The sequence below is a fragment of the Pipistrellus hanaki genome (assembly GCF_964339955.1).
Source record: "Pipistrellus hanaki genome assembly, chromosome: 11".
In the NCBI taxonomy this organism is placed as follows: domain Eukaryota; kingdom Metazoa; phylum Chordata; class Mammalia; order Chiroptera; family Vespertilionidae; genus Pipistrellus; species Pipistrellus hanaki.
In genome coordinates this window covers 54895077-54920402 of record NC_140513.1, presented here as the reverse complement: position 1 = coordinate 54920402, position 25326 = coordinate 54895077, and the positions used below count along the sequence as shown (strand labels likewise).

General features: G+C 39.4%; 1 protein-coding gene across 4 annotated transcripts in view; it reads right to left on the bottom strand.

Annotated features, from left to right (window-relative positions):
* Positions 1 to 25326, bottom strand: part of DENND4C (DENN domain containing 4C) — a 112722-nt gene that overhangs the window by 81434 nt on the left and 5962 nt on the right. For 2 of the 4 annotated variants that reach the window (XM_084898070.1, XM_084898071.1), the window contains exons 2-3: positions 5862 to 6183; positions 424 to 676 (exon numbers count right to left, since the gene is read on the bottom strand). In XM_084898070.1, coding sequence (XP_084754196.1) covers positions 424 to 676; positions 5862 to 6166 — 558 coding nt within the window. In that variant the 5' untranslated portion in view covers positions 6167 to 6183. The remainder of the gene's footprint in view (positions 1 to 423; positions 677 to 5861; positions 6184 to 25326) is intronic. The other 2 variants (XM_084898072.1, XM_084898073.1) reach the window with 2 other exon arrangements.

Here is a 25326-nt window from a genome sequence, read left to right as displayed (position 1 = left end):
ATCTATTTTCTTTCTTTTTTTTTTTTTAAATATATATTTTATTGGTTTTACACAGAGAGGAATTGAGAGGGATAGAGAGTTAGAAACGTCGATGAGAGAGAAACATCGACCAGCTGCCTCTTGCACACCCCCTACCGGGGATGTGCCCACAACCAAGGTACATGCCCTTGACCGGAATCAAACCCGGGACCTTTCAGTCCGCAGGCCGCCGCTTTATCCACTGAGCCAAACTGGTCTTGGCAGTATCTATTTTCTGAATGAAATTATTCTAAAGTATCAGATAGCTAAAGATTTTTAAATTATTATGCATCATTAAAAATTAGAGAGCTAAAAGTAATAAAAATCATGAAAATATAAACTGAGAGTAAATTATATGCTCAATAATCAACAGGAATCCAAAAAAATATGGAATTTTATTCTTACCATTCCACAATTTAAGTTTTTGTCAACTTTGCAGAAAGTATGAGGAGGGGTTTCTCCTTTACTGGTTACAATAACACAGATATCTGTTACAGCCAAGGAATTCTGGGGCCGAACTGGAGAAGCCCTTCGATAAGTGATAAAGATTCTTTGTGAAGTAGTTGAACTATTGTTGACATTGGCACAGCGACCATAGGGTGTGGCTTGGATCACTTCACATCCTGGAATGAGCCTTTCTTTTCCTTCATATAGAACTCTGCATGACAGGAAGGGGAGAAATAGAAAAGTAAAGTTCAATTTAATGCTGGTTTTAATTTTGGAAAAAATAATTGGTCTCTTCTATTGTTTCTCAAATCTTATTTGCAAACAAAAACTAAAATTATTAGTTTGGGAAATATAAATCTCTTAACTATTTTTCAACAGCTAGAAGTATAAATAAAATCAAAGAACTTGATTTTTTTATTGCTTATTACAAGAAGCATATGAAACAAGAAAAGGGCAACACCGCAAACATGCTCAGGTCAATTCCTAGGGAACAAGTCTTCAGATGTTTTCACAAAATTTTCCTTCATAATACCTATCAAAATTTTACCCTTAAAACTCCTTTATTTATTGGATGAGTTAAAAAATAAAAAATAAAAAATATATCTCATCATGAGGTCATGAATCAGCAACTTTAATATAGTAAAATGTCAGTATTTCCAAACAGATCTATAGAGTCAATACAGTTCCTAAGTCCTAGTTGCCTTTTTAAGTAGAAATCAGCAATGTCCAAGTTCAAATGGGAATGGAAGGGAACCCGTGCAGCCAAGGGCAATCTGGGGGGAAGCAGAACAAATTTGGAAGACTTGTACTCCCTCATTTCAAAACTTAACTTCCATTATCTTTTCTGCATGTTTGAACACAAAATAAAAATGCTGAAGAAAAATACTAATTTAAAAGTCAATGAATCTAATCAGTGGAGAAGAACCTTGGATAGTAGTCTGATTCTTTATCTTAACAAACATATCTGACATGAATATATTATCCTGGTCCTAGCCAGTTTGGCTCAGTGGAAAGAGCCTGCAAACTGAAGGGTCCCAGGTTTGATTCCAGTCAAGGGCACAGGCCTAGATTGCAGGCTCAATCCCCAGTATAGGGCATGCAGGAGGCAGCCAATCAATGGTTCTCTCTCATCATTGATGTTTCTATCTTTCTCTCCTTCTCCCTTCCTCTCTGAAATAAAAATATATTTTAAAAAAATGAACTGCAAAATAATAGTTAAAAAAAGAGAGAATATATTATCCTATTAAATTATACTTTATAGAGTATTTAACATTGTGAGGGAATATCAAATCTTATTTATTTTAACAACTTACTTTCAGGGGGAAAAAAGTATTATTTTTGTAAATATCTCAGTTTATAATTCAGTCAAAAAGGTCAAAAGTTGACCCTTTTAAATATGAAAAAGTTTCATATTTAAATGAGGTAGGTGCTTAATCTTCAAAATATAAAGTACTCATATAACTCAACAAAAGGAAAACAAACAATCCAATTAAAAATGGACAGAGGACCTGAATAGTGGCTAATAGGTTTTCTAAACCTCACCAATGTGCTTAAGGGGCAAGAGGGTGGAGGGGGAGGCAGACAGGTTAAAAACATTTAAGTCACCAGATATTAACAATTATTTGATCTAGAGAGAAATATTTAATCATCATGATTAGCTAAAAGACAACCATACACTCTAATAAGCCTCGATCAGTAAAATACTGTAACAGAAATTAAATGTCTTGCTGTAGCCAGTGGATAGAGTGTTGGCCTGCAGACTAAAGGGTCCCAGATTTGATTCTGGTCAAGGGCATATGACCAGAATATGCAGGCTCAATCTGCCCTCCCACAGTAGGGGCATGCAAGAGGCAGCCAATCAATGATTCTCTCATCGTTGATGTTTCTATCTTTCCCTTTCTCTCTGAAATCAATGAAAAAAAAGTATATATTTTAAAAAAATAAAAAATAATATGGTCCCTTAAATGTTAAAAAAATAAAGAAATTAGATGCCTTAGGGATCTGCAAGATGTATATAAAGAGCTACTTGCAACCTGAGAACATCTAAGTATAATTATCTAAGTCATCATTTTATTTTTAAGTTGTGCCACTGAACCACAAGCAACAATCTTTTACAGATTTGCATCCTTTCTATTATGACTGTAGGGGGGGTGGGGGAAGATGTGAAAAGATGGCCTTTAAAGGATGGCTAACAGAGGGAACAGTGAGGGCTAGAACATAAGTCCCTGCCTGGTTTTCCTTCAATTGACATGGATATTATCAAAATTTTATTCTATAGCCATTCATATATATATATATATATATATATATATATATATATATATATATATATATATAACCTATATTCTTAAGACAACCCTTAGAGAAATTTGTTAAAAACTGAGAGTAAATCCATTACATGTCCAGAACCACTCCACCTCAATCAATAATTGGTGTTCACACTCATTTTAACCTCCTTTTCCCTTCTCAAAGGAAAAGCCCCTCCATGAAAGGCTAATCTAGTCATCCATGCTATTGCTATTACTCCTTTAATCTATTTCATAATTAATACTACCTGTTACTCCTATATATCAGCTCTTCCTTCTCAACTTGTTTCTTGCCTTCAATATAAAGATGTTCCAAGTTATTTATCTCCTGGAAGAAATGTTAAAAAACAGCCCTTGACTCTGCATCCCCTTGCCCCTCAGGTGTCCTAAAGCATTACTTCTGAGAATTTTGTTAAAATACAGATTCTGATTCAGTAAATTTGAGTAGTGCCTAAGATTCTGAATATCTAACATGCCCACAGGCCCTATGGACAATACACCTTGAATAGCAAAATCCATAACTATCTTCTCTTTTCCTTAAAGTCAAGCTTTCAAAAAGAAGCCTTTATGACTCCAAGTGCCAATCATTTCTCAACCCTTTCTAACCTGGCTCCTGTAACTAATCCTATATAATAAAGAGGTAATATACAAATTGACCATCACTCCAATACACAAGATGGCCACCACAAGATAACTAGCAGGAGAGGGCAGTTGGGAGGGACCAGGCCTCCAAGGGAGGGCAGATGGGAGTAATCAGGCCTGCAGGAGAGGGCAGTTGGAGGGGACCAGGCCGGCAGGGGAGGGCAGTTAGGGGTAATCGGGCTGGCAGGGGAGCAGTTAGGCATTGATCAGGCTGGCGGAGGAGTGGTTAGGTGATCAGCCTGGCAGGCAGCAGTAGTTAGGGGCAATAAGGCAGGCAGGCAAGCTGTTGGCAACCAACAGACCTGGATTGTGAGAGGGATGTCTGACTGCGAGGTCCCAGATTGGAGAGGGTGCAGGCTGGGCTGAGGGACACCTGCCTCCCACAGGCACAAATTTCATACACAGGGCCTCTAGTGATCCTATAAAGTTGTATGACTACGATCCTAATTGCACTGACTTGAAGGAAAATGATGGAAGCTAAACAGGGTGGATACTAAAAGAGTTAAAAGGGAGGTGCTGAAAAGTCCATCTTTTAGCTTTGGAAAGTTAAACATAATGAGGTCCTTTGGCCAGGCCTGTGTGGTTCAGTGTTTGAGCGTAGAACTATGAACCAGAAGGTCCCAGTCAGGGCACATCCCCAGGTTATGGGCTTGGTTCCCCAGTGAAAGGTATGTAGGAAGCAACTAACCAATGATTCTCTCTCATCACTGATGTTTCTCTCTCTCCCTCTTCCTTCCTCTATCTGAAATAAATAAATTTAAAAATAAAGACCTTAGGATAATTTCACCAGAGCTCTACTGCAACACTGGAGGAGGTAATGAGCACAGCAAGTAGTAGTCAAATGCAGCAGCTTGTTACCTTTCTTAATACAGTATCTGAACAACTATCAACAGAATAACCAGCAGCCAACTGCTTAAAAATAATTCATGGAGCTCAAGCCAGTTTGGCACAGTGGATAGAGTGTTGGCCTGAGGACTGAAGGGTCCCAGGTTCGATTTCCATCAGAGACACATGCTGGAGTTTGGGCTCAGTCCCCAGTAGGGAGCGTGCAGAAGGCAGCTGATCAATGATTCTCTCTCATCATTGATGTTTCTAGCTCTCTCTCCCTCTCCCTTCCTCTCTAAAATCAATAAAAGTATCTTTTTGAAAAACACAAAAATAATCCATGGAATAATCAGGAAAATTTGTATATGATGATACCAAGTAATTAATAATTTTTTGAGATGTGGTATTATAATTACATTAAAAGAGAGCTTGAACATAAGAAAATCAATTGATATAATACATCACATAAATAGACTAAAGGAAAAATCCACATTATCATCTTAACAAAGAAAAGGCATTTTTCAAAATTCAACATTTTCATGACAAAACTCTCTCATAAAAACAAGAGTAAAGGGAACCTTTCTTAACATAATAAATGGCATCTATGAAAAACTCACAGCTCACATCATATTCAATGGTGAAAGATTGAAAATTTTCTACCTAATATCAGAAATAAAACAAGGATGCCTGCTTTCACCACTGCTGTTCAATGTTGTGCTCTAATTTTTAGCCAGAGCAATAAAACTAGGGGGCAAATAAAGCAAATTGCAAAGGAAGAAACAGAAAATCATCTCTATTTGCAGAGGACTTGAACCTATAAAATCCAAATGAAAGCTATTAGAGCCACTAGATTCAGCAAACTTGCAGGGTTCCAGATGGCAATACTCTCCAAATAGACCTACAAATTAAATGCAATCCCCAGGAAATTCCAACAGAGTGTTTTATATAAAGGGACAAGCTGATCCTAAATATTTTCCAAGATACTCAAGAACCTATGTTTTTACTAACTGATGGTAACTGTAATAAACAGAACATTGCATGTATATATGGAAAAATATTATAGCTATTCTAAAAATATTGTACGTTTGGATAAAATGCTTTTGCAGAGAAAACTGTTCATTAGCTGTGGATTAGATAGTAACTATCTCATAACAACTATTCTTCTAAAATGTAAATACCCTCCCTGTGGTACTAAAAACCACAAAGCACAGTCATATTTTTTAAAACAGGAATACCACTTTGTTAAATAAGTTCAGGGCTTTGAAAAAAACCCATCACATAACCCAAGTAGCTCCTAAAAAAAACAAAAACAAAAACTGCCTTTTATTGTACCTTCTTATTCTTTTATGTTTAATTAATAACCTTATCTGGTAAGTATAACAGAAATGGAATCACATTTCAGGCTCTTTGTCTTCATTTCAGCACTTTTTAAAGGAATCGATTTAATGATTTAAGTACAATGCAAAGAAATTCAGTAAGGGTGGACAGAGAAATGTAATATAATACTTGAACCTGAAATAACAAATAATAATAGAACTATCAAGGACTTCAAATTCCTATTCCCATGCACCTTAAATAAAAATTTTTCCCTTCACTATAGCAAAAGAAAATAAGTCATGGTACCCAATGTCGGTAAGGGGTGGTTTATCTCTTCCTCTTTTATAACAGAGAAAAAGTTCTGGGCTTTTCAGACTTCCATAGTTCAAATTTGCTTGGAGAGCTGATGGAGTGGCTTCAACACAAGTATAACCTTCAGGTACTGTTTCCCCAGCCGATTTGTTAATAACTGCAATGTCTATAATTGGAGCTTTAGGTCCAGTTGACTTAGTATCGAAACGATTTATTTCTTGATCCAATAGAGTAGATGTATCAGTGAGACCTGCCACGACAAAGTAGTCGGTCACTCTTGGCCCTTTGTCTTCTATCATGGCTGCTATTATATTTCCTAGAAGAGGGGGGAAAAAATCAATTAAATAAAATACTTTATGCTGGCTCTCTAAAATTAAAGTATTCCTGAGTTAACAGTGATCAACTAACCCACTTCCCACCTGGATTTATAATCAAACTAGAAGCCCAGTGCACAAAATTAATGTGGGGGAGGCGGGGGGGGGGGGGGAAGGTAGGTGGAGTCCCCTCAGCCCAGCCTACACTCTTTCCAATCCAGGACCCCTTGGGAGAATGTCTAACTGCCTGTTTAGGCCTTGATCCCGGGGATTAGGCCTAAACCAGCAGTCAGACATTCCTCTCACAATCCTGGACCGCTGGCTCCTAATTGCTCACCCCTAACTGGGCCTCTCTCCCGCCCCGGCAGCCTGATTGCCCCTGACTGTCTCTGAGTGCCAACCTAGTCGCCTCTAACTGCACCCTTCCTGCCAGCCTGGTCAACCCTTACTGACTCCCTGCCTGCCTAATCATCCCCAACTGTGTGTGCCCCCCCCACCACCACCACCACCAATCTGGTCAGCTCCAAGTGCAACCCCTCACCAGCCTGGTCACCTCTTACTGCTTCCCCCCCCCGCCCCCCCTCCGTCCCCCGCGCCAGTCTGGTTGACCCCAACTACCCCCCTTGCCTGCCTGGTCACCCCATGCAGCCTGCCTGTTCAGTCGTTTGGTCATCCCTCACTAACCCCCCCTGCCAGCCTGGTCATAGGCAACCATCTTGTGAGGGCATGAGGGTTAATTTTCATATTACTCTTTATTATATAGGATTGTCGTCATTCTAGTAAAGCCTATGTTAGTATCATCTTATGAGCTTTTACCTCCTACAAAGTACAAATTTGGAGCATAAGTTCATTTGTAAGATTACTATGATCCTTTCATGTGCCTAAGCCTCTATTAAGAATAATCAAACTGGCCCTGGCCAGTTTTTCCCAGTGGTTAGAGTACCAACCTGCACACCAATGGGTCTCAGGTTCGATTCCCAATAAGGACATATACCTGGGTACAGGTTTGATCCCTGATCCCCAGCCCAGTTGGGGTGCATGTGGGAGGCAAACAATCAATGTGTCTCTCTCACATTGATGTTTTTCTCTCGCTCACTCCCTCTCCTCCATTCCCTCCCTGCCTTCCACTCTCTCTAAAAATCAATGGAAAATGATCAAACTATCAGAGGTGGGATCTAGTGCTTTCCTTTGAGCAAAATGCACATAATAAACAATATTTAGACCAATTCAAAAACCATTCTCTTTTAAGTTACAGAATTTCTACAGCTACACTTTACATTTTTAAAAAAATATATTTTATTGGTTTTTTACAAAGAGGAAGGGAGAGAGATAGAGCTAGAAACATCGATGAGAGAGAGATATCGACCAGCTGCCTCCTGCACACCCCCGACCGGGGATGTGCCTGCAACCAAGGTACATGCCCTTGACCAGAATCAAACCTGGGACCTTTCAGTCCACAGGCTGATGCTCTATCCACTGAGCCAAACTGGTTTGGCTACACTTTACATTTAAAAAGAGTTCATCATGAATTAGTCAAGGTCTAACTCACAAAAAAGAAAGGTAATGGTAATAAGTGTAACTAAATCACTATCTTAATCCAGTTAGGAGTCAGTCCCTTATAGTGAAGAAACTTTATGTAAACACGATATAAACTATATTTAGGAATCATTGGATATTTCATATATAAATACCAAACAGAGCATAAAAAAACTATAACCAAAAAAGATACAATTATATAAAATACACATTAAGAGACTTGGGAACTACATGGTAAAAACCTAGAGAATATGAACTTGGAGTCAAAATTTCTATTATCTTTAAACTCAGTACCTTTAAAAATAAAATTAAGCTTCTGAGATTTTAGATATTTCCAAAGATTTTTATATGCTTTTCAAAAACAACTTTCTTGATAGGTATAATTTACATAAAATCATAAACATATTTACAGTGTACAATTTGGTAAGCTTTCATAAATACACCTGTCAGCCGAAACCGGTTTGGTTCAATGGATAGAGCGTCGGCTTGGGGACTGAAGGGTCCCGGGTTCGATTCCGGTCAAGGGCATGTACCTTGGCTTCGGGCATATCCCCAGTAGGGGGTGTGCAAGAGGCAGCTGATCAATGACTCTCTCTCATCGATGTTTCTAACTCTCTATCTCTCTCCCTTCCTATCTGTACAAAATCAATAAAATATATTTTTTTAAAAAATAAAAATAAATAAATACACCTGTCAAACCAGTAAACATATCCATCAACACCCAAAATTTTCCTGTACCCTTCATTATCCCTCTCCACCAAGAGGATGAATGATCTGCCTTTTATTACCATAGGCTGGTTTCTAGAATTGATATACATGCAATCATTATAGTATGTATTCTTTGTCTGGCTTCTTTCACTCATCATAATTATTTTGAGATTCATCTATCCTATTTTATGTATTAATAGCTCGTTCTTTTTTATTGCTGAATAGTCCACTGTTAAATATGCCACAATATGTTTATCCATTCACCTATATAGTAGACGTGTGAGTTATTTTCAGTTCAGGGCTATTAAAACTGTCATGAACACCAGTGTACAAACCCTCTGGACACATGCTTTCATTTATTGTTGGTCAATTTCTAAGATGAAATGGCTGGATCACCTGGTAGGTGTATGTAGTTCTAACAAACTGCCAAATTGTTTCCTAGAGTGAAGTACCATTTTACATTCCTACTATCAGTATATGAGAGTTCCAGTTGTTCCACATCCTCTCCAACACTCTATTAGGCCAATCTTTTAAATTTAGACATTCTAATACATCAATAGTGAAACTTAACTATAGTCTTAATTTGCATGTTACTAACTAGTGATGAGGACCATCTTTTTATGTGCTTATTTTCCATTCATATATTTTTTATAAAGTTTGTTCAAATCTTTGCCCATGTTTTCATTGAGTTGTTTGTTTAATTAACTATTGAAGATCTTTATATTTCTAGAGACAAGTCATTTACCAGGCATATGCTTTGCAAATATTTCCTCCCAATCTGTGGCTTTCCTTTAACTCTTACTAGTGCCTTTTGAAAAGAAATTTTTAGTTTTAATGAGGTCCAATTTGTCAATCTGTTCTTTTATGAACCATGGTTGTGATACCATATTTAAGAAATCACTGTTTAATCCAAGATCATAAAAGTTTTCTCCCAGGTTTTCTTTTAAAAGTTTTATGAATTTAGGTTTTACACTTAGGTCTGTAATCCATTTGGAGTAAATTTTTATATGGTGTAAGGTATGAGTCAAGATTCATTTTTTTTACATAGTGATATCCATTTTAAAATATATATATATATATTTTATTGATTTTTTACAGAGAGGAAGGGAGAGAGATAGTTAGAAACATCGATGAGAGAGGATCATCGATCAGCTGCCTCCTGCACACCTCCTACTGGGGATGTGCCTGCAACCAAAGTACATGTCCTTGACCGGAATCGAACCCAGGACCCTTCAGTCTGCAGGTCGACACTATCCACTGAGCCAAACCGGTTTTGGCGTGATATCCATTTTTTTTTTTTTTTAGCATCACTGGTTGAAAGACCATCTTTTCTCACTATATCACCCATTTTCAAAGATTAATTTCCATTATTTGTTTTTATTTCTGAATTTTCTATTCTCTTCCATTGATCTATTTGTATACATGTCAGTACCATATGGTTTTTGATTAATGTAGCTTTACAATAAATCTTGAAAACAGACAGTATTCATCTTCAACTCTGTTCTTTTTCAAAACTATCTTTGCAAATGTCCTTTGCATTTCAATAAGCATTTTTTTTTAATTTTATTTTATTAATTGATTTTTAACAGAGAGGAAGAGAGAGGGATAGAGAGTTAGAAACATCGATGAGAGAGAAACATCGACCAGCTGCCTCTTGCACACCCCCTACCAGGGATGTGCCCGCAACCAACGTACATGCCCCTGACCGGAATCGAACCCAGGACCTTTCAGTCCGCAGGCCAACGCTCTATCCACTGAGCCAAACCGGTTTCGGCTCAATAAGCATTTTAGAATTCACTTGTCAATTTCTAAAAAAAAAAAAAAAAAAAAAGTCTAGCAAAATTTATTTGAGACTGCCAAATTGTTTCCAAGAGTGATGTACCATTTTACATTCCTAAATTGGTAGGTCAATTTAAGGAAGATTGGCAATATTGGATCTTCTAACCCATGAAAAATGTTCAGTTCTGCATTAATGTAGATTTTTAAATTTTTTCTCTTATCAATATTTTATAGTTTACAACAAATAAGTCTCTTACTTCTTTTCTAAGATTGGCCCTTAAGTACTTATTTTAGATGCGACCGTAAATGATACTATTTCTTTTAATTCAATTCCAATTACTCATTGCTACTATCTAAAAATACAATTGATTTTTTTTTGGCTTTTGATTTAATCCTTTCCCGTGTTATTAAAATATCTTTGTAATTTTATCATTTCTATGTATTTTTAAAGTTCCTCTTGATATACTCAGCAGTACATAACTAATTACCGAATTTCTATTTTAAATTTCATTACAAAATAAATAAAAACAGGCGGCTTAAGTTGAGGAAAGACAGTATAGTGATAATTCTATACAATAAAAACCTAATATGCAATGTCCCCTCGGGTGGTGGCTGGACCAGGAGTTCAACCACTTCCTACGGCACATGTGTCAAACACAAGGCCCGCGGGCCAAATCCAGCCCGCCAGGCCTTGCAATGTGGCCCGCACCGCATTGTCATCACTGCACTCCGCTGTCAGTTTATGACATTATCAGTTTATGACTGTTCAGTAAACCATTCGGCCCGCGATTTAGGCTGGATTTTAGATTTTGGCCCCTTCTCTGATTGAGTTCGACACCCCTATGCTACGGTGTGTGCTGACCACCAGGGGACAGCGTGAAACATGGCAGGCATAGGCCATCGCCCCAGAGGTGCAGTGAGAATGCAGAGTGTCCACCGAGTTCAAGTTTGCTCTCACTCCCCCTGCCCATCCCTGCACCTGCACAGCCTCTTCCGGGTGAGCCAGGCCGCAGCTGTCAGGACCACAGGGACCATTCGGGGTCCTTGTGGGTTCACACAGGAGCCAGTCTGCAAGGCCGGCCAGGAGAGAGCATGCTGCCCACCCGGCTCCCATGCAGCATCACTGGGTGGCCCAGGGGCCCACGCTGTGCCCTGGCCTGCAGCATCCAGCCATGCTCACCACATCTCCGCATGGGGACTCAGGCAGAGGGGGGGCGTGTGGGGGCCCGGAGGCAAAGGTGCTGCCCAGGAACCAGAGGTCAGCTGGGATCTGCCCTTCCACGCCTGACGCTCGCGCTGACGCTCGCGCTTCGATTGCCAGCCAGGCCTAGGGACTGCACCCATGCAGAATTTCGTGCACCTGGCCACTAGTAGTACATGTATTTTTTTAAATCATGTATCATTTTTTTTCTTAAGGTGTTACATAAGTATCCTTAACTCCTCTTTCCCCCCTCCCATGCCCTCCACTCATGCCCTCACCCCCCTGGTGTCTGTGTCCATTGGTTAGGCTTATATGCATGCATACAAGTCCTTCGGTTTATCTCTTCCCTTACCCCTACCTTCCCTCTGAGGTTTGACGGTCTGATTGATGCTTCTCTGTCTCTGGATCTGTTTTTGTTCATGAGTTTTTGTTGTTCATTATATTCCACAAATGAGTGAAATCATGTGATATTTACCTTTCTCTGACTGGCTTATTTCACTTAGCATAATGCTCTCCAGGTCCATCTAAGCTGTTGCAGATGGTAGGAGTTCCTTCCTTTTTATATCAGCATAGTATTCCATTGTGTAGATGTACCACAGTTTTTTAATCCACTCATCTGCTGATGACCACTTATGCTGTTTCCAAATCTTCGCTATTGTAAATTGTGCTACTATGAACATAGGGGTGCATATATCCTTTCTGGTTGGTGTTTCTAGTTTCTTGGAATATATTCCTAGAAGTGGGATTACTGGGTCAAATGGGAGTTCCATTTTTACTTTTTTGAGGAAACCCCATACTGTTCTCCACAGTGGCTGCACCAGTCTGCATTCCCACCAGCAGTGCAAGAGGGTTCCTTTTTCTCCGCATCCTCGTCAGCACTTGTCAATTGTTGATTTGTTGATGATAGCATTCTGACAGGTGTGAGATGGTACCTCACTGTCATTTTGATTTGTATCTCTCGGATGATTAGTGACTGAGCATTTTTTTTACAAGTGATTTTTATCTATTTGTCTTACATAATGCAATGCATGCTAAAGTTGCTTATGAGTTGCAGAGCTTTTTTTGAAAGTTATATCAAATTTTCTACACGGATAATGATGTGTCTGTAAATAAATCCAATTACTTCTTTCTTTCTAATGTAGTTGCCTTTTATTTTTCTTGCCTCACTGTGCTGGCTAGATCATCCAGTACAATGTTTAAAAGAAATGATAAGCAAAGAAGATATACAAATAACCCAATAAGCACATGAATAAATGCTCAACATCATAGTAATAGCAATAATTTTCACAATAACCAAAAGGGAGAACAACCTAAGTGTCCACCAACAGATGAATGGATATGTAAAATGCAATATATCCATACAATGGAATATTATTCAGCCATAAGAAGGAATTAAATTTGATCAATGCTACAATATGGATGGACTTTGAAAACATTATGCTAAATTAAATAAACCAGACAGAGAAGGAAAAAGATTATATGATTCCACTTCAGTAAAACAGAAATTACCAAGGGCTAGGATAAGGGAGAATGAAGAATTATTGTTTAATGGGTATAGAGTTTATATTGAGATAATGAGAAAGTTTTGAGTGTAGACAGTGGCAAAGGTCATACAACACTGATTTGTATTTAATGCCACTGAACTGTACACTTACAAATTGTTAAAATGACACATATTACATATATATGACACATTACATATATATGACACATTACATATATGTGACACATATTACATATATATGACACATATTACATATATATAAAATGCATAATCATATATATATGATTATGCATTCTCTTTTACTGTGGTAACATATATATATATGTTACCACAGTAAAAGAGAATGCATAATCATTTCTCCAAATTAAACTTTTGGGCTTCTATTAAGTTACAAATGCCTCGAGTCAGCTTCCTATTTCAGAGTATATAAATGCCTGAGTAACTATTGTTATATGTTACTTTCTTATCTTTTGAAAAGAATATACCAATTTACCATGACAATAATAATGTATCTATTGTCCAATGAGTATTATAATTGTATTTATGTTTATGGTGTTTAAGAGTAAAGATGCTGCAGAAAGGTTTAAATACACATTTCTTTGATCAAAAAAGGGGAGAGGGTTTGAGAGTGGACATCTTTTATTCCTAATCCTATGGGAAAGCATTATTTCTTTTACACTAAATATGATGTTACTTGTAGGTTTTCCATACACGCACTTTTTCAAGTCAAGGAAGTTCCTTTCTATTTGAGACTTTTATCATTAACAGATGTTGGATTTTATCATGTATTTTTTCTGCTGAAAATATATATGATAAAAAATACTGAAATTATATGGTTTTTCGTGTTCTAGTTAATATGGTGATTTACATTAATTTTTAAATTAACCAACCCTACAATCCTGAGATAAATACCTCTTGATCATGATATATTTCCTTTTTCTATATTCTAGATTCTATTTGCTAAATTTTCATTTGAAATTTTATGTTACTGAGGGCTATTGGTCTGGAGTTTTCTTTTCTTGCAATGTCTTTATCTAGTTTTGGTAGCAAAGTGATGTTTCAGACAATGAGTTGAGAAGAATTTCCTCCTCTTCAATTTGCTAGAAGAGTTAGTATAGAATGGTACTGTATTATTTCGTCCTTAAATGTTTGATAAAATTCATCTGTGAAATCATCTGGATTTGGAGGGGGGGGGTTTTGTTTGTTTTTGTTTTGTGTGTGTGTGTGATTTTTAACTATAAATTCGATTCCTTTAAAGTTTACTCAATTTCTTCTTGAGCATATTTTCATACTTTGTGTCTGTCTTAATTCATTCAGGCTGCTATACCAGAACCCCATAGATTGGGTGGCTTATAAACAGCAGACATTTATTTCTCACAATTCTGGAAGCTGGGAAGTTCAAGATCAAGGCATTGACAGATTCAGTGTCTGGTGAAGGCTGGCTTCCTAGTTCACAGAAGACTGTCTTTTTGCTGAAACTTCACTTGGCAGAAGAGAGCCAGGATCTCTATGGGTCTCTTTTAGAAAGGCACTAATCCCATTCATGAGGGTTTTAGTTTTACCCTCTTCACCAAAGCACCTTCCATAGCCCCACCTCCAAATACCATCACTTTTGGGTTTAGGTCCCAAGATAAGAATTTGAGAAGGGGACAAAGACATTCAGTCTATACCAAGTGTCTTTCAAAGAATTTGTCCACTTCATCTTAATTATCAAATTTCCTGGCAGAAAGTTGTTTATAATATTCAATTATTATCCTTTTAATATCAGTAGACTATGTAGTGATGTCATCCCTTTCATTCCTGATATTATTAATTTGTGTGTCCTTTTTTTTTTTCCCTTATCAGTCTGGGTAGAAATTTATCCATTTTATTGATCTTCTCTAAGAACCAGTTTTTCATTCCACTGATTTTTCTCTATTGTTTTTCTGTATTATAATCCAGTAATTTCTACTTTTATCTTTATTATTTTCTTTCCTGTTTATGTAAAATTTAATGTGCTCTTCTTTTTCTCATTTATTAAGCTGGAAGCTGAGGTCATTAACTTCAGATCTTTCTTCTTTTCTATGTAGGTATTTAGTGCTATGAATCCCTCCCTAAGCAACGTTTTAGCGGCATACCACAAATTTATCATGTTCTCTTTTGGTTCAAAATATCTTAATTTCCCTTTCAGAAAATACATTTTATTTGTCCAAGAGGGTATTTAACAGTATGTTTTTCAGCCCTGGCCTCGGTAGCTCAGTTGGTTAGAGTAATTCTGTACAGCAAGGTTGCAGGTTGGATCTTGTCAGGCCACATACAAGAATCAACCAATCAATGTGTAAAAAAGTGGAATAAATTGATGGCTGTCTCTATCTCTGTCTCTCTCTGTTCAAGTCAATAAAAAAAAATGTTTGAAAAGCACTGGCAGAGTGGTTCAGTTGGCTGGAGTGGTATCCCATACACCTAAGGATTGCAGGTTCGATTCCCAATTAGGGCATGTACGGAAGGCAACTGATGGATGTTTCTTTCCCCTTCTTATCTCTCTCTCCCCCCACTCTGTTCTCTCTATATATATCCCCAGGTGGAGGATTTAAGAATACATATATACATTCATTCATACATACATAAATGTGTGTTTTCCAGGTTCCAAATTTTACACTTAGGGATTTTCCAAGAATCATCAGTTACTGATTTCTAATTTAATTGCATTGTGCTCAGAGATTATAACGTGTATGACTTAATTCTTTTACATTTACTGAGACATTTTATGGCCAAGAATATGGTCTATCCTAGCAAATATACCATGTGGACTTTAGCAAAATAAGTGTTCTGTTGTTGGACAGAGAACTCTATAAATATCAATCAGGTCAAGGAGGGTTTTTTAAAATAATTTAAAATACTTGTAAAAACTTAGATTTATAGTTTAATAATTCATTAAATTACTTTTTCCAGCTACAGCTAAGATAACCTTTAGCGATCTATTTCATTTCACCTTACTGTTTAGAATGACATACATTTTAATAAGTAAATGCTGTTGACATCAGCAAAATGTTATTAACTTCAATTTACAAGGCTAAATGTAGTTTACACAATTCCTCTCACTGTAACAAAAATACTTTTTTTTAAGCTTCAATAATATCTGTGTGTTCCAAACCATCCAAAATGAAAGATGAACTTTGTTTAAACAACAAAGAGAGTACAGTTTTATACTCTCTTTTGCTACAGATAAGCAATTTGAAATAGGTCCTTGGTGATTCCATTTAGAAAACATTATCAACATCAGTTAAGCTGGCTGGGTCATGAAACTACAAAAGTGAAAAAGTAAGTCATCTCTGATAAAATCAGTTCCTTTTTCAGAACACAAAGCATTGCAATCCTCTACTATTACACCTGCCACTGCAAGTTTTACAAAGAAGAAGGGTTGTGCCCAGCCGGTGTGGCCCAGTGATTGAGCATCTACCCATGAACTAGGAGATCACAGTTCAATTCCCAGTCAGGGTATTTGCCTGGGTTGTAGGTTTGATCCCCAGAAGGGGTCATGCAAGAAGCAGCCTATCAATGATTCTGTCGTCACTGATGTTTCCATCCCTGTCTCCCTCTTTATGAAATCAATAAAAACAATATAAACATGAGGAGGAGGGGGAAGGGGGAAGCATAGGGGAGGGGAGAAGGAGGAGGTGTAAAGAGGTGAGGAGGAGTGGGGCAGGAAGAGTTGCAAACACAAATGCCAGTCATGGGAACCAGAAAACACAGGCGGCCACTAGTAGTCAGATCCATCCAAATTGTTGTCAGATGAACTTAGCAAAACCAGAACTTCCTTTTTGCCTTTTTAAGAGAAGTCAGAACCCAGGATTTCTATGTAAATCTCCAATTTTTAAAATGTTGGCAACTAAATAAAATTTATTAAACACTAGTAAGATTAACAAACACATAAGCAGGGGTGGGGAACTTTTTTTCTGCCAGGGGCCATTCGGATATTTATAATAGCATTCACTTAATATAATTCACTTAATATAAATGTAGGTTGCTATGAAAAAAGCTCCTAGGTTTTTTGAATTTCAAGTCCCATCTGAAGTTGCCCTGGCAGGGCCAGACCAAATGATTTTGCAGGCCTTATACAGCCCACAGACCACCCCGGTTCTAAAAGGTTAAGTCTACAAAAGAACAATTTCTATATTCCATTAAATTAACCTGGTTAGCCTGGCCAACATAGCTCAGTTGGTTGAGCATCACTCATGCACCAGGAGCTTGCAGTTCAATTCCTGGTCAGGGCATGTGCCTGGATTGTGTGCAGGAGGCAGACGATTAATGATGTTTCTCTCTCATCAATATTTCTATCTCTCTCCCCCTTCCACTCTCTCTCTAAAAATCAATAAAAACATCCTTTAAAAAAATTTAACCTGGTTAAAAATCTAACTTCACCATTAAAATTATGTGAGTCAATGAACCAAGCTATGTATCAAATTGATAATATCCTATATAATAAAAGGCTAATATGCAATTTTCTCCTTGACCGGGAATTCGACCAGGAGCAGGGCCATCCGACCAACTGCCCATGGCCCCTACCCCAAGCCATCCCACTCCCGATCAGCTTCTCACACTCCAATCAGGGACAGGGCCAATCAGCCAACCTCCCACGTCCCTTCCCCCCAGCCAGGCCTGACCCAATCAGCCCCAATTGAGGCTGGCGGCTGGATACCTCCCATGCATGAATTCATGCACCAGGCCTCTAATAACCATATACAAGGGAATGAAAGAAGAACTAGCCCAAGTAACTTTTTTTAAAATATATTTTATTGATTTTTTACAGAGAGGAAGGGAGAGGGATAGAGAGCGAGAAACAAACATCGACCAGCTGCCTCCTGCACATCCCCCACTGGGGATGTGCCCGCAACCAATGCACATGCCCTTGACCGGAATCAAACCCAGGACCCCTCAGTCCACAGACCGATGCTCTATCCACTGAGCCAAACCAGTCTCGGCATATGGTTCTATTTATATGAAATGTTCAAAATAGAAGAGAAAGTAGAATGGTAGGCTGCCTAAGCTAAGGGGTTGGGGGAAATGGGGAGTGATTGCTAATGGCTATATGGTTTCTTTTGGGGTGATAAAAATGTTCTAGAATTGATCATGGTGATAATTGAACAATTGTGAGTATGCTAAAAACCAACAAACTATATACTTCAAATCAGTGAATTGTGTGGTATGTGAATTATAGCTCAATAAAACTGTTAACAATGCATGTATATCTCCTCCTTCTCTCTGCTAAAAATAAAATCCAGAAGCAGTGTCACCCAACAAACAATAAACAAATGCAACACCTAAATTTTTTTTTTTGAGAAGAGGAGAGAGAAAGAAACATTGATGAGAGAGACACTGATTGGTTGACTCCCACATGCACCCCGACTACGGCCTGAGATCAAGCCTGCAACCTAGGCAGGTGTTCACCAACCAGAATCGAACCCGTCCCTTTGGTCAATAGGCCAGCACTCTATTCAATGAGCCAAACTGGCCACAGTTAAATTTCTATTTTTTAAAACTATCCTCCACCATAGGATACTAGAGCTCCTTGGAAAAATGGCCAATAATACTAAAACTGGGCAGGAAGAGTACATGATACCCTTAGAACATCTTATGCAAAGGAGAAAACAAAAACAAAAACAAAATCATTGCTCAAAGACTAATGGGGTCCAATCAAAAGGACACAGGAACTAGCTTCAAGAGTCTCCCATTGGCCAAACTGAATCATTCAGCATCAAAATGAATGACAGTAATGGTATATATATATATATATATATATATATATATATATATATATATATCTCCCAAAAAAAATCAATGTTATATATATATATATATATATATATATATATATATATAACATTGATTTTTTTTTAAGCCTGTATACATACTGATATTATAAAAAGTGAAAAGGGGGGAGGGAAAGAAAGGAATGTTCTTCACAATAGAATGCTAACTAATAAACATAATAGTAAAGATCAAAAACCATATTACGTACACCCTAGCTCACTTGAATAGAGCATCATTCCCATAGGCCAAGGTTTTGTTTTTTGATTCACTACCATCCCACTCCCATCGGGGCACATATAAGAATCATGAATGAATGCGCTAGGTGAAACAACAAATAGATGTGTTCTCTCTCTCTCATCAGTAAATTACAAAAACCACATTACAATCATCACAGTATTCAGATTTGAGAAAGAATTATCAATGTATGCTAAAACCATTGAATAGAAGGAGATCGGAAATAGGATATTTATATAATCTCAGGCTCTTCCCTAGAGATACTAATAATTACAAAGAAATAAAATGTATCACCAGAAATCTGGTGGCCACCACTTCAACCAAGTAATCAAAGTTAACATCACTAATAATTTGTCCAACTGATATGACATACCTTCTGATGTGATACACTAAGAAGGACATCACATTAGTTATACAGTGACAAAAATGCATAGCCTTCATCTAATCATGAGGGATGAGGCAGACAAACTCAAACTAAAGGGTAGAATTCTAAAAAAAACAAATAATATCATGAAGAAAAAAAAGTCCAAGGTATTATTCTAGATTAAAGATTAAAATCTGAGAATCAAAAAAAGTGGCAACATGAAGATAATAGGAAACGCTCTAAACACTTGGAATTTAAATATACTTCTAAATAATTTATGGTTCAAGAGGAAATTTAAAGAATTACAAAATATTGTGAACTGAACAAAAAGGGAAAGACAACATATAAGAATTTGTGGGATACAGTTAAAGCAGTACTTAGAGGGCCGTTTTGCATATTCACAACTGAAAAATAGGTTTTCAGTTGTGAATATGCAAAACAGTTTATTCCTTCAATTGTTAAGAAAGTAGAAAGAAAGCACACATACATACACACACACACACACACACACACACACAGGGGGGAAAAAAACCCAAGAGAAGAAAATAAAAAAAGAAGAAAAACTGGCCAAGTAGTTAAGCTGGTTAGAGCATTGTCCTGATACATCAAAGTTGTGGTTTGAACTGAAACCGGTTTGGCTCAGTGGATAGAGCGTCAGCCTGCAGACTGAAGGGTCCCAGGTTCAATTCCGGTCAGGGGCATGTACCTTGGTTGCGAGTACATTCCCAGCTCGGTGGGGGATGTGCAGGAGGCAGCTGACCGATGTTTCTCTCTCATCGATGTTTCTAAGTCTCTATCTCTCTTCCTTCCTCTCTGTGGAAAATCAATAAAATATATAATTTTTTTAAAAGTTGCAGTTCGATCATTGGTCAGGGCACATATAATTATCAACCAATGAATGCATAAATAAGAGGAACAACAAATCAGTGTCTGTCTCTGTCTCCCTCTTTCCCTTCCTCTTTCTCTAAAATCAATCAATAAATAAAAAAATTTTTACAGGTAGAAGGAAGAAATAAAACTGTCCCTATTCACTGACAGGACTGTCTATGTAGAAACTCCAAGTAATCTACCATGTAAGTAACAACTAAACATAATCAGTGATATTAGAATGGATCAGGAAGCAGAAAAACAAAGAAATGCTGTCAAGGAATATTATTGGGAAAATTTTAATGTAGACTATATATCAGATAATTTTGTAAAAAAGCTAATTTTCCTAATGTATTTATTGTATTGTATAAGAGAATGTCCTTGTTCTTCAGAAATACATGCTGAACTTATTCTCAAACTAGAGGCCCAGTGCCTTGGGGTAGCCTGAGGGGATTGGGCCCCAGCTCACACCCCAGCCTCACAGCCTTGCAGCCCCACAGCCCTGCCTGGCACCTGCCTTGGCCTGGCACTGCCCCCTCACCTGCCTCACCATCCCACCTGCCTACAAAGCAATCAATGGGGGCTGGGCCCCCCTCCTGGCTCCCTCAGCACCTGGGAGCCAGGCAGCAGCCCCACACCCCACCACCACCACTGGTCACTGTCTGTGGGGTGATCGGGCCCCCCTGGGATGGTGGAGTAGGTGAGCCTGGTGCCATCCACTCACCTACTCCACCATCCCGCCACAGTTCAACTCTCGTCGGGGCCTGTCAGGGCCCTTTGGGACCAGCAGCACCCCCATTGCTGCCCCCTGCCAACACCATGTCATCGATGCCCACTCCCTGGTGGTCAGCTCATGTCACAGTGAATCATGAATTAGTGAGCAGTTGAACTCCCAGTCAAACTCCCAAGGGGACATTTGCATATTAGACTTTTATTATATAGGAAAGATGGTTTAGTAAAAAAATAATAATAATAATAATAAAATGCAGAGCGAGAGTTAATGTGTCAAAATGTTCATCAGGCCTGGGCGATGTGGCTCAGTAGTTGAGCATCGACCCATGAACCAGGCAGTCACATTTGACTCCCAGTCAGGGCACAAAGATGAAGTCAGTGAAAGGGGGTATCATAAATTACCTTTTAGGCTAAGATAAGGTCTTTGGGTTTTATTATAAACTAGAGGCCCAGGGCACCATATTCATGCACTGATGGGGTCGGGGGTCCCTCAGCCTGGCTTGTGCCCTCTCATAGTCTGGAACTCCTTGGGGGATGTCCACCTGCTGGCTTAGTCCCCATGGGGAACAGGCCTAAGCAGGCAGACAACATTCCCCAAGAGGTCCTTAACACTGCCACGGAAGTGGAAGAGGAAGAGGCTCCCGCCACCACCTCTGCCCTCGCCTGCTAAGAGCCAGGCTTCTGGCTGAGCAGCGCTCCCCTTGTGGGAGCACAATGACCACTGGGGAGAGCTCCTGAATTGAGCATCTGCTTCCTGGTGGTCAGTGAGTGTCATAGCAACTAGTCATTCTGCCATTTGATCGATTTGCATATTAGCCTTTTATTATATAGGATGTGATGGGAAGCTACCAGTAACTTGTAGATGAGAGTGATTCTACATGTCTTTAAAAAACAAAATCACGCCGAAACCGGTTTGGCTCAGTGGATAGAGCGTCGACTTGGGGACTGAAGGGTCCCGGGTTCGATTCTGGTCAAGGGCATGTACCTTGGTTGCGGGCATATCCCCAGTAGGGGGTATGCAAGAGGCAGCTGATGGATGACTCTCTCTCTCATCGATGTTTCTAACTCTCTATCTCTCTCCCTTACTCTCTGTACAAAATCAATAAAAATGTTTAAAAAAAAATATTTAAAAAAACAAAAACAAACTAATGATACTTATAACCATGGAATTAGATAAGATACCCTAAAAAGTGTCAAATACTAATTGATACTGTTTTAATAACCTAGTTATTAACTGGAAAGGACAAAGAGGAAGTCAAATATTGTGGGCATGTGATTTGTGCAACTTTGTCAGGAAGCTGCAATTTAACCTTCTCCAGGGTACCAATATCTGTCCCCCACTGGGGGATGGGACAGGACACGCGAAGAACAGATGCATGCCCAATGAAGTCTGAGTGACATAGGGAAGGTACTTGTCTGTCTCTCACACCTAGGAACAGGTCACACCAGAGTAGGTATGGCCACTGCAAGCATGGGAAGATTTCAAATACTTAAATTCCTAAACAAAGGAATTTTCTTTCTCTTTCTCACTCCCTCCCCCCATCCCTTTCTCCCCCCCCCCCCCCCCCTCCCTTGCTCTCTCTTTCTCTCTACATTCCCATGGGATTCTTAGTACTCTCTTGGCTCCCTTGAATTCAGGTACACCTTGGAATGGATACTCTGGACACTGGCTTTACTTTTAGCTCTGCTGAATCCCCAGCTGCACCTCTTCCAGGCCTGGATGAAGGGAAATGAGACTTTGCAATCCCAGGGATGTAATTCCACACAAATAAAGCTTTCTAGCATATCTTATCCTCCTGTAGGGACTCTGGAAATGCTTATTCCAATGGCACCCCAAGAACTCTACTCCCACTAGAAATGGAGAAAGACCATCCACACATTTCTCTGATAACACAAAGAAAAGGTATAAGGCCTAAGCATAGAGCACTTCACCTTTAGAAGGCAAGAGAATCTAGAAAACAAGACCGAGAAGCAACTGCCATAATTCAGAAAAAAAAAGAAAAAATCAGAATATTATAGCATCCAGAAAACTAATGATGTTTTTTAAAATAATAGGGACTAATCAATTAACTTTGTCAAATGTTGATGAGAGGTAGAATAAGACAAAGTGAGAAAGTAGAGAAAATGAGTATGAGCGATTCTTTTTGACGTTTTTTGCTGTAAATAAGAAAGGTGGATGTGGATGTGTGTGTGAGAGAGAGAAAACAGAGATGTTACAGTATATTTACATGCTTATAAAAATGACTCAGCAGGAAAGAAAAGATGATATAGAAGGAAGAAAAAAAAAGGATAACTCCAGAAGCAAAATTCCTAAATAGGCAAGAGGCAACAGCATAGATGGAGGGGCCATATATATCTGGCTAAAAGTAGGAAAAGGAAAAACAGACTTCTTAGTAATGAAACTGGAAGAGAAAAATGACTAGCTAATGCTAAGGGCACATGTTTATATTTTTGGCCATAAGCTTAAAGTGAACCTAGTCAGTACTGTTATTTGCTTTCTCCAGTCACATTGAAGCTGCTCAGGTTCAAGGAACCATAGAACTGGCAAAGAATTGGGTTTAATCAGGTCTGAAGTTTTGCCCTGATTAGAGAAAAGAGAGGAAGAGAGAGTTGATAACTTGACCCCACAAAATAGTACAGAGCACTAGCAGGCATTAAAATTCTCATCCAATGGATCAATGTAATTAGGTAAGGAAAGAACCTATACTAATAAAAGAGTAATAGGCTAATTAGAGCAGACTTCTTCTAGACAACCTTCCAGACATCCTTCCGGACAAAGTCACAGTAGCTGCGAGAGCCAAGGCTCAGGCAGCCACAGACGGCTGCGAAGGGCCCAGGCTCAGGCCGGCAGTGGCGGCAGCAGCAGCAGCGCGATAATGGGGGCAGCATTTTCCCCTGATCTGCCAGGTCACCTCTCACAGAGGGAGGCCAGACTGCAGCATCCCTGATCAGGCTGGTGGGGAGGACAAGATAAAGGTGATCAGGCAGGCAGGCAGAAGGGTTTAGGGGTGACCAGGCAGGCATGCAAGTAGTTAGGAGCCAGTAGACCCGAATTTCAAGAGGGATGTCCGACTGCCGGTTTAGGATCAGAAGTTGGACATCCCCCTAGGGGTCCCAGATTGGAGAGAGTGCAAGCCAAACTGAGGGACTCCCCCACCCATGCACGAATTTCATGCACTAGGCCTCTAGTTATATATGAGAGTATGACAGACAATGAAAATGTGGTTTGGCTAATGGTCTGGAGGTCTTGATGGAATGCCAGAAATGTCAAAATAGGAAACTAGAATATATGAGTTGGCAAAAGAAGACATGGAAGTCAAAATTTGATGCTTATAGTTTTTAAGTTATAGAGTGGGTGATAAGTCTAGGGCCATGGTGGCAAACTGCAGCTCTCGAGCCACATGCAGTTCTTTGGCCCTTTGAGTAAAAAATACCACTAAATACCACGGCCTGGGAGAGTCTATTTTGAAGAAGTGGCATTAGAAGAAGTTTAAGTTTAAAAAACTTGGATCTCAAAAGAAATTTCAATCGTTGTACTGTTGATATTTGGCTCTGTTGACTAATGAATTTGCCAACCACTGGTCTAGGGCAATGATTCTCCACTCTGACTCCACATTAAAGCCAGCTGGGACACATTAAAAATATATCAGACCAATCCTATATAATAAAGAAATATACTAATTGGTCCTAACAGTATCTGAGTCACGACCAGGCAATGGGTTGCGCACGCACAGGAGCTGGGGGGAGGGGCCAGGGACAGGGACTTCTGCCCCCAGCACTAATGTCATGCTGCCTGTGTGCGTCCCTGCCCAGCACTGAGGTGAAGCTGCTTGCCTGCATCCCCAGCTGCAGGTGTAACACTGTCTCAGGCAGTGCCCCCTACCCAGCAGACTTACTAGGGATCTCAGGCCATGGCTCTCACCTGGCAGGGCTTGACAGGAGATCTCAGGCTGCTTCCCCTGCCCAACAGGGCTTGACAGGGGACCTAGGGCCAGGGAACCTTAGGCTGTGCCCCCCGCCTGGCAGGGCTTGACAGGGGACCTGAGACTGCACCCTTCCCCACCACCTAGTGCCAGGCCAGGGAACCTGAGGCTGCAGCCCCCCACCCAGTGCTAGGAGGGGTGGGAGACCTGAGGCTGCACCCCCTGGGTGGGGGACCTGAGGCTGCCGGAAGTGCTTGTCAGGGGGGGTTAAAGTGTGAAATGTTTCCACCTGGCTATAAAGCAAGTCGTGTTCTCACTCAATGGGGGTGAGGTCGGTCTTGGTCGACCCAATGGAGGTGGAGTCAGCCCAGTCTGGGTTTCTTGCATTTTCGAAGCACGTGTGGGTGGTGGGCAGGGTTTTGATTCTAGGTCCCGCAGCGTGCCCCAGACTCTGACAGGAGGGAGATTTTATACACATTTTACTAATTTTCTTTCATCTCTGACATT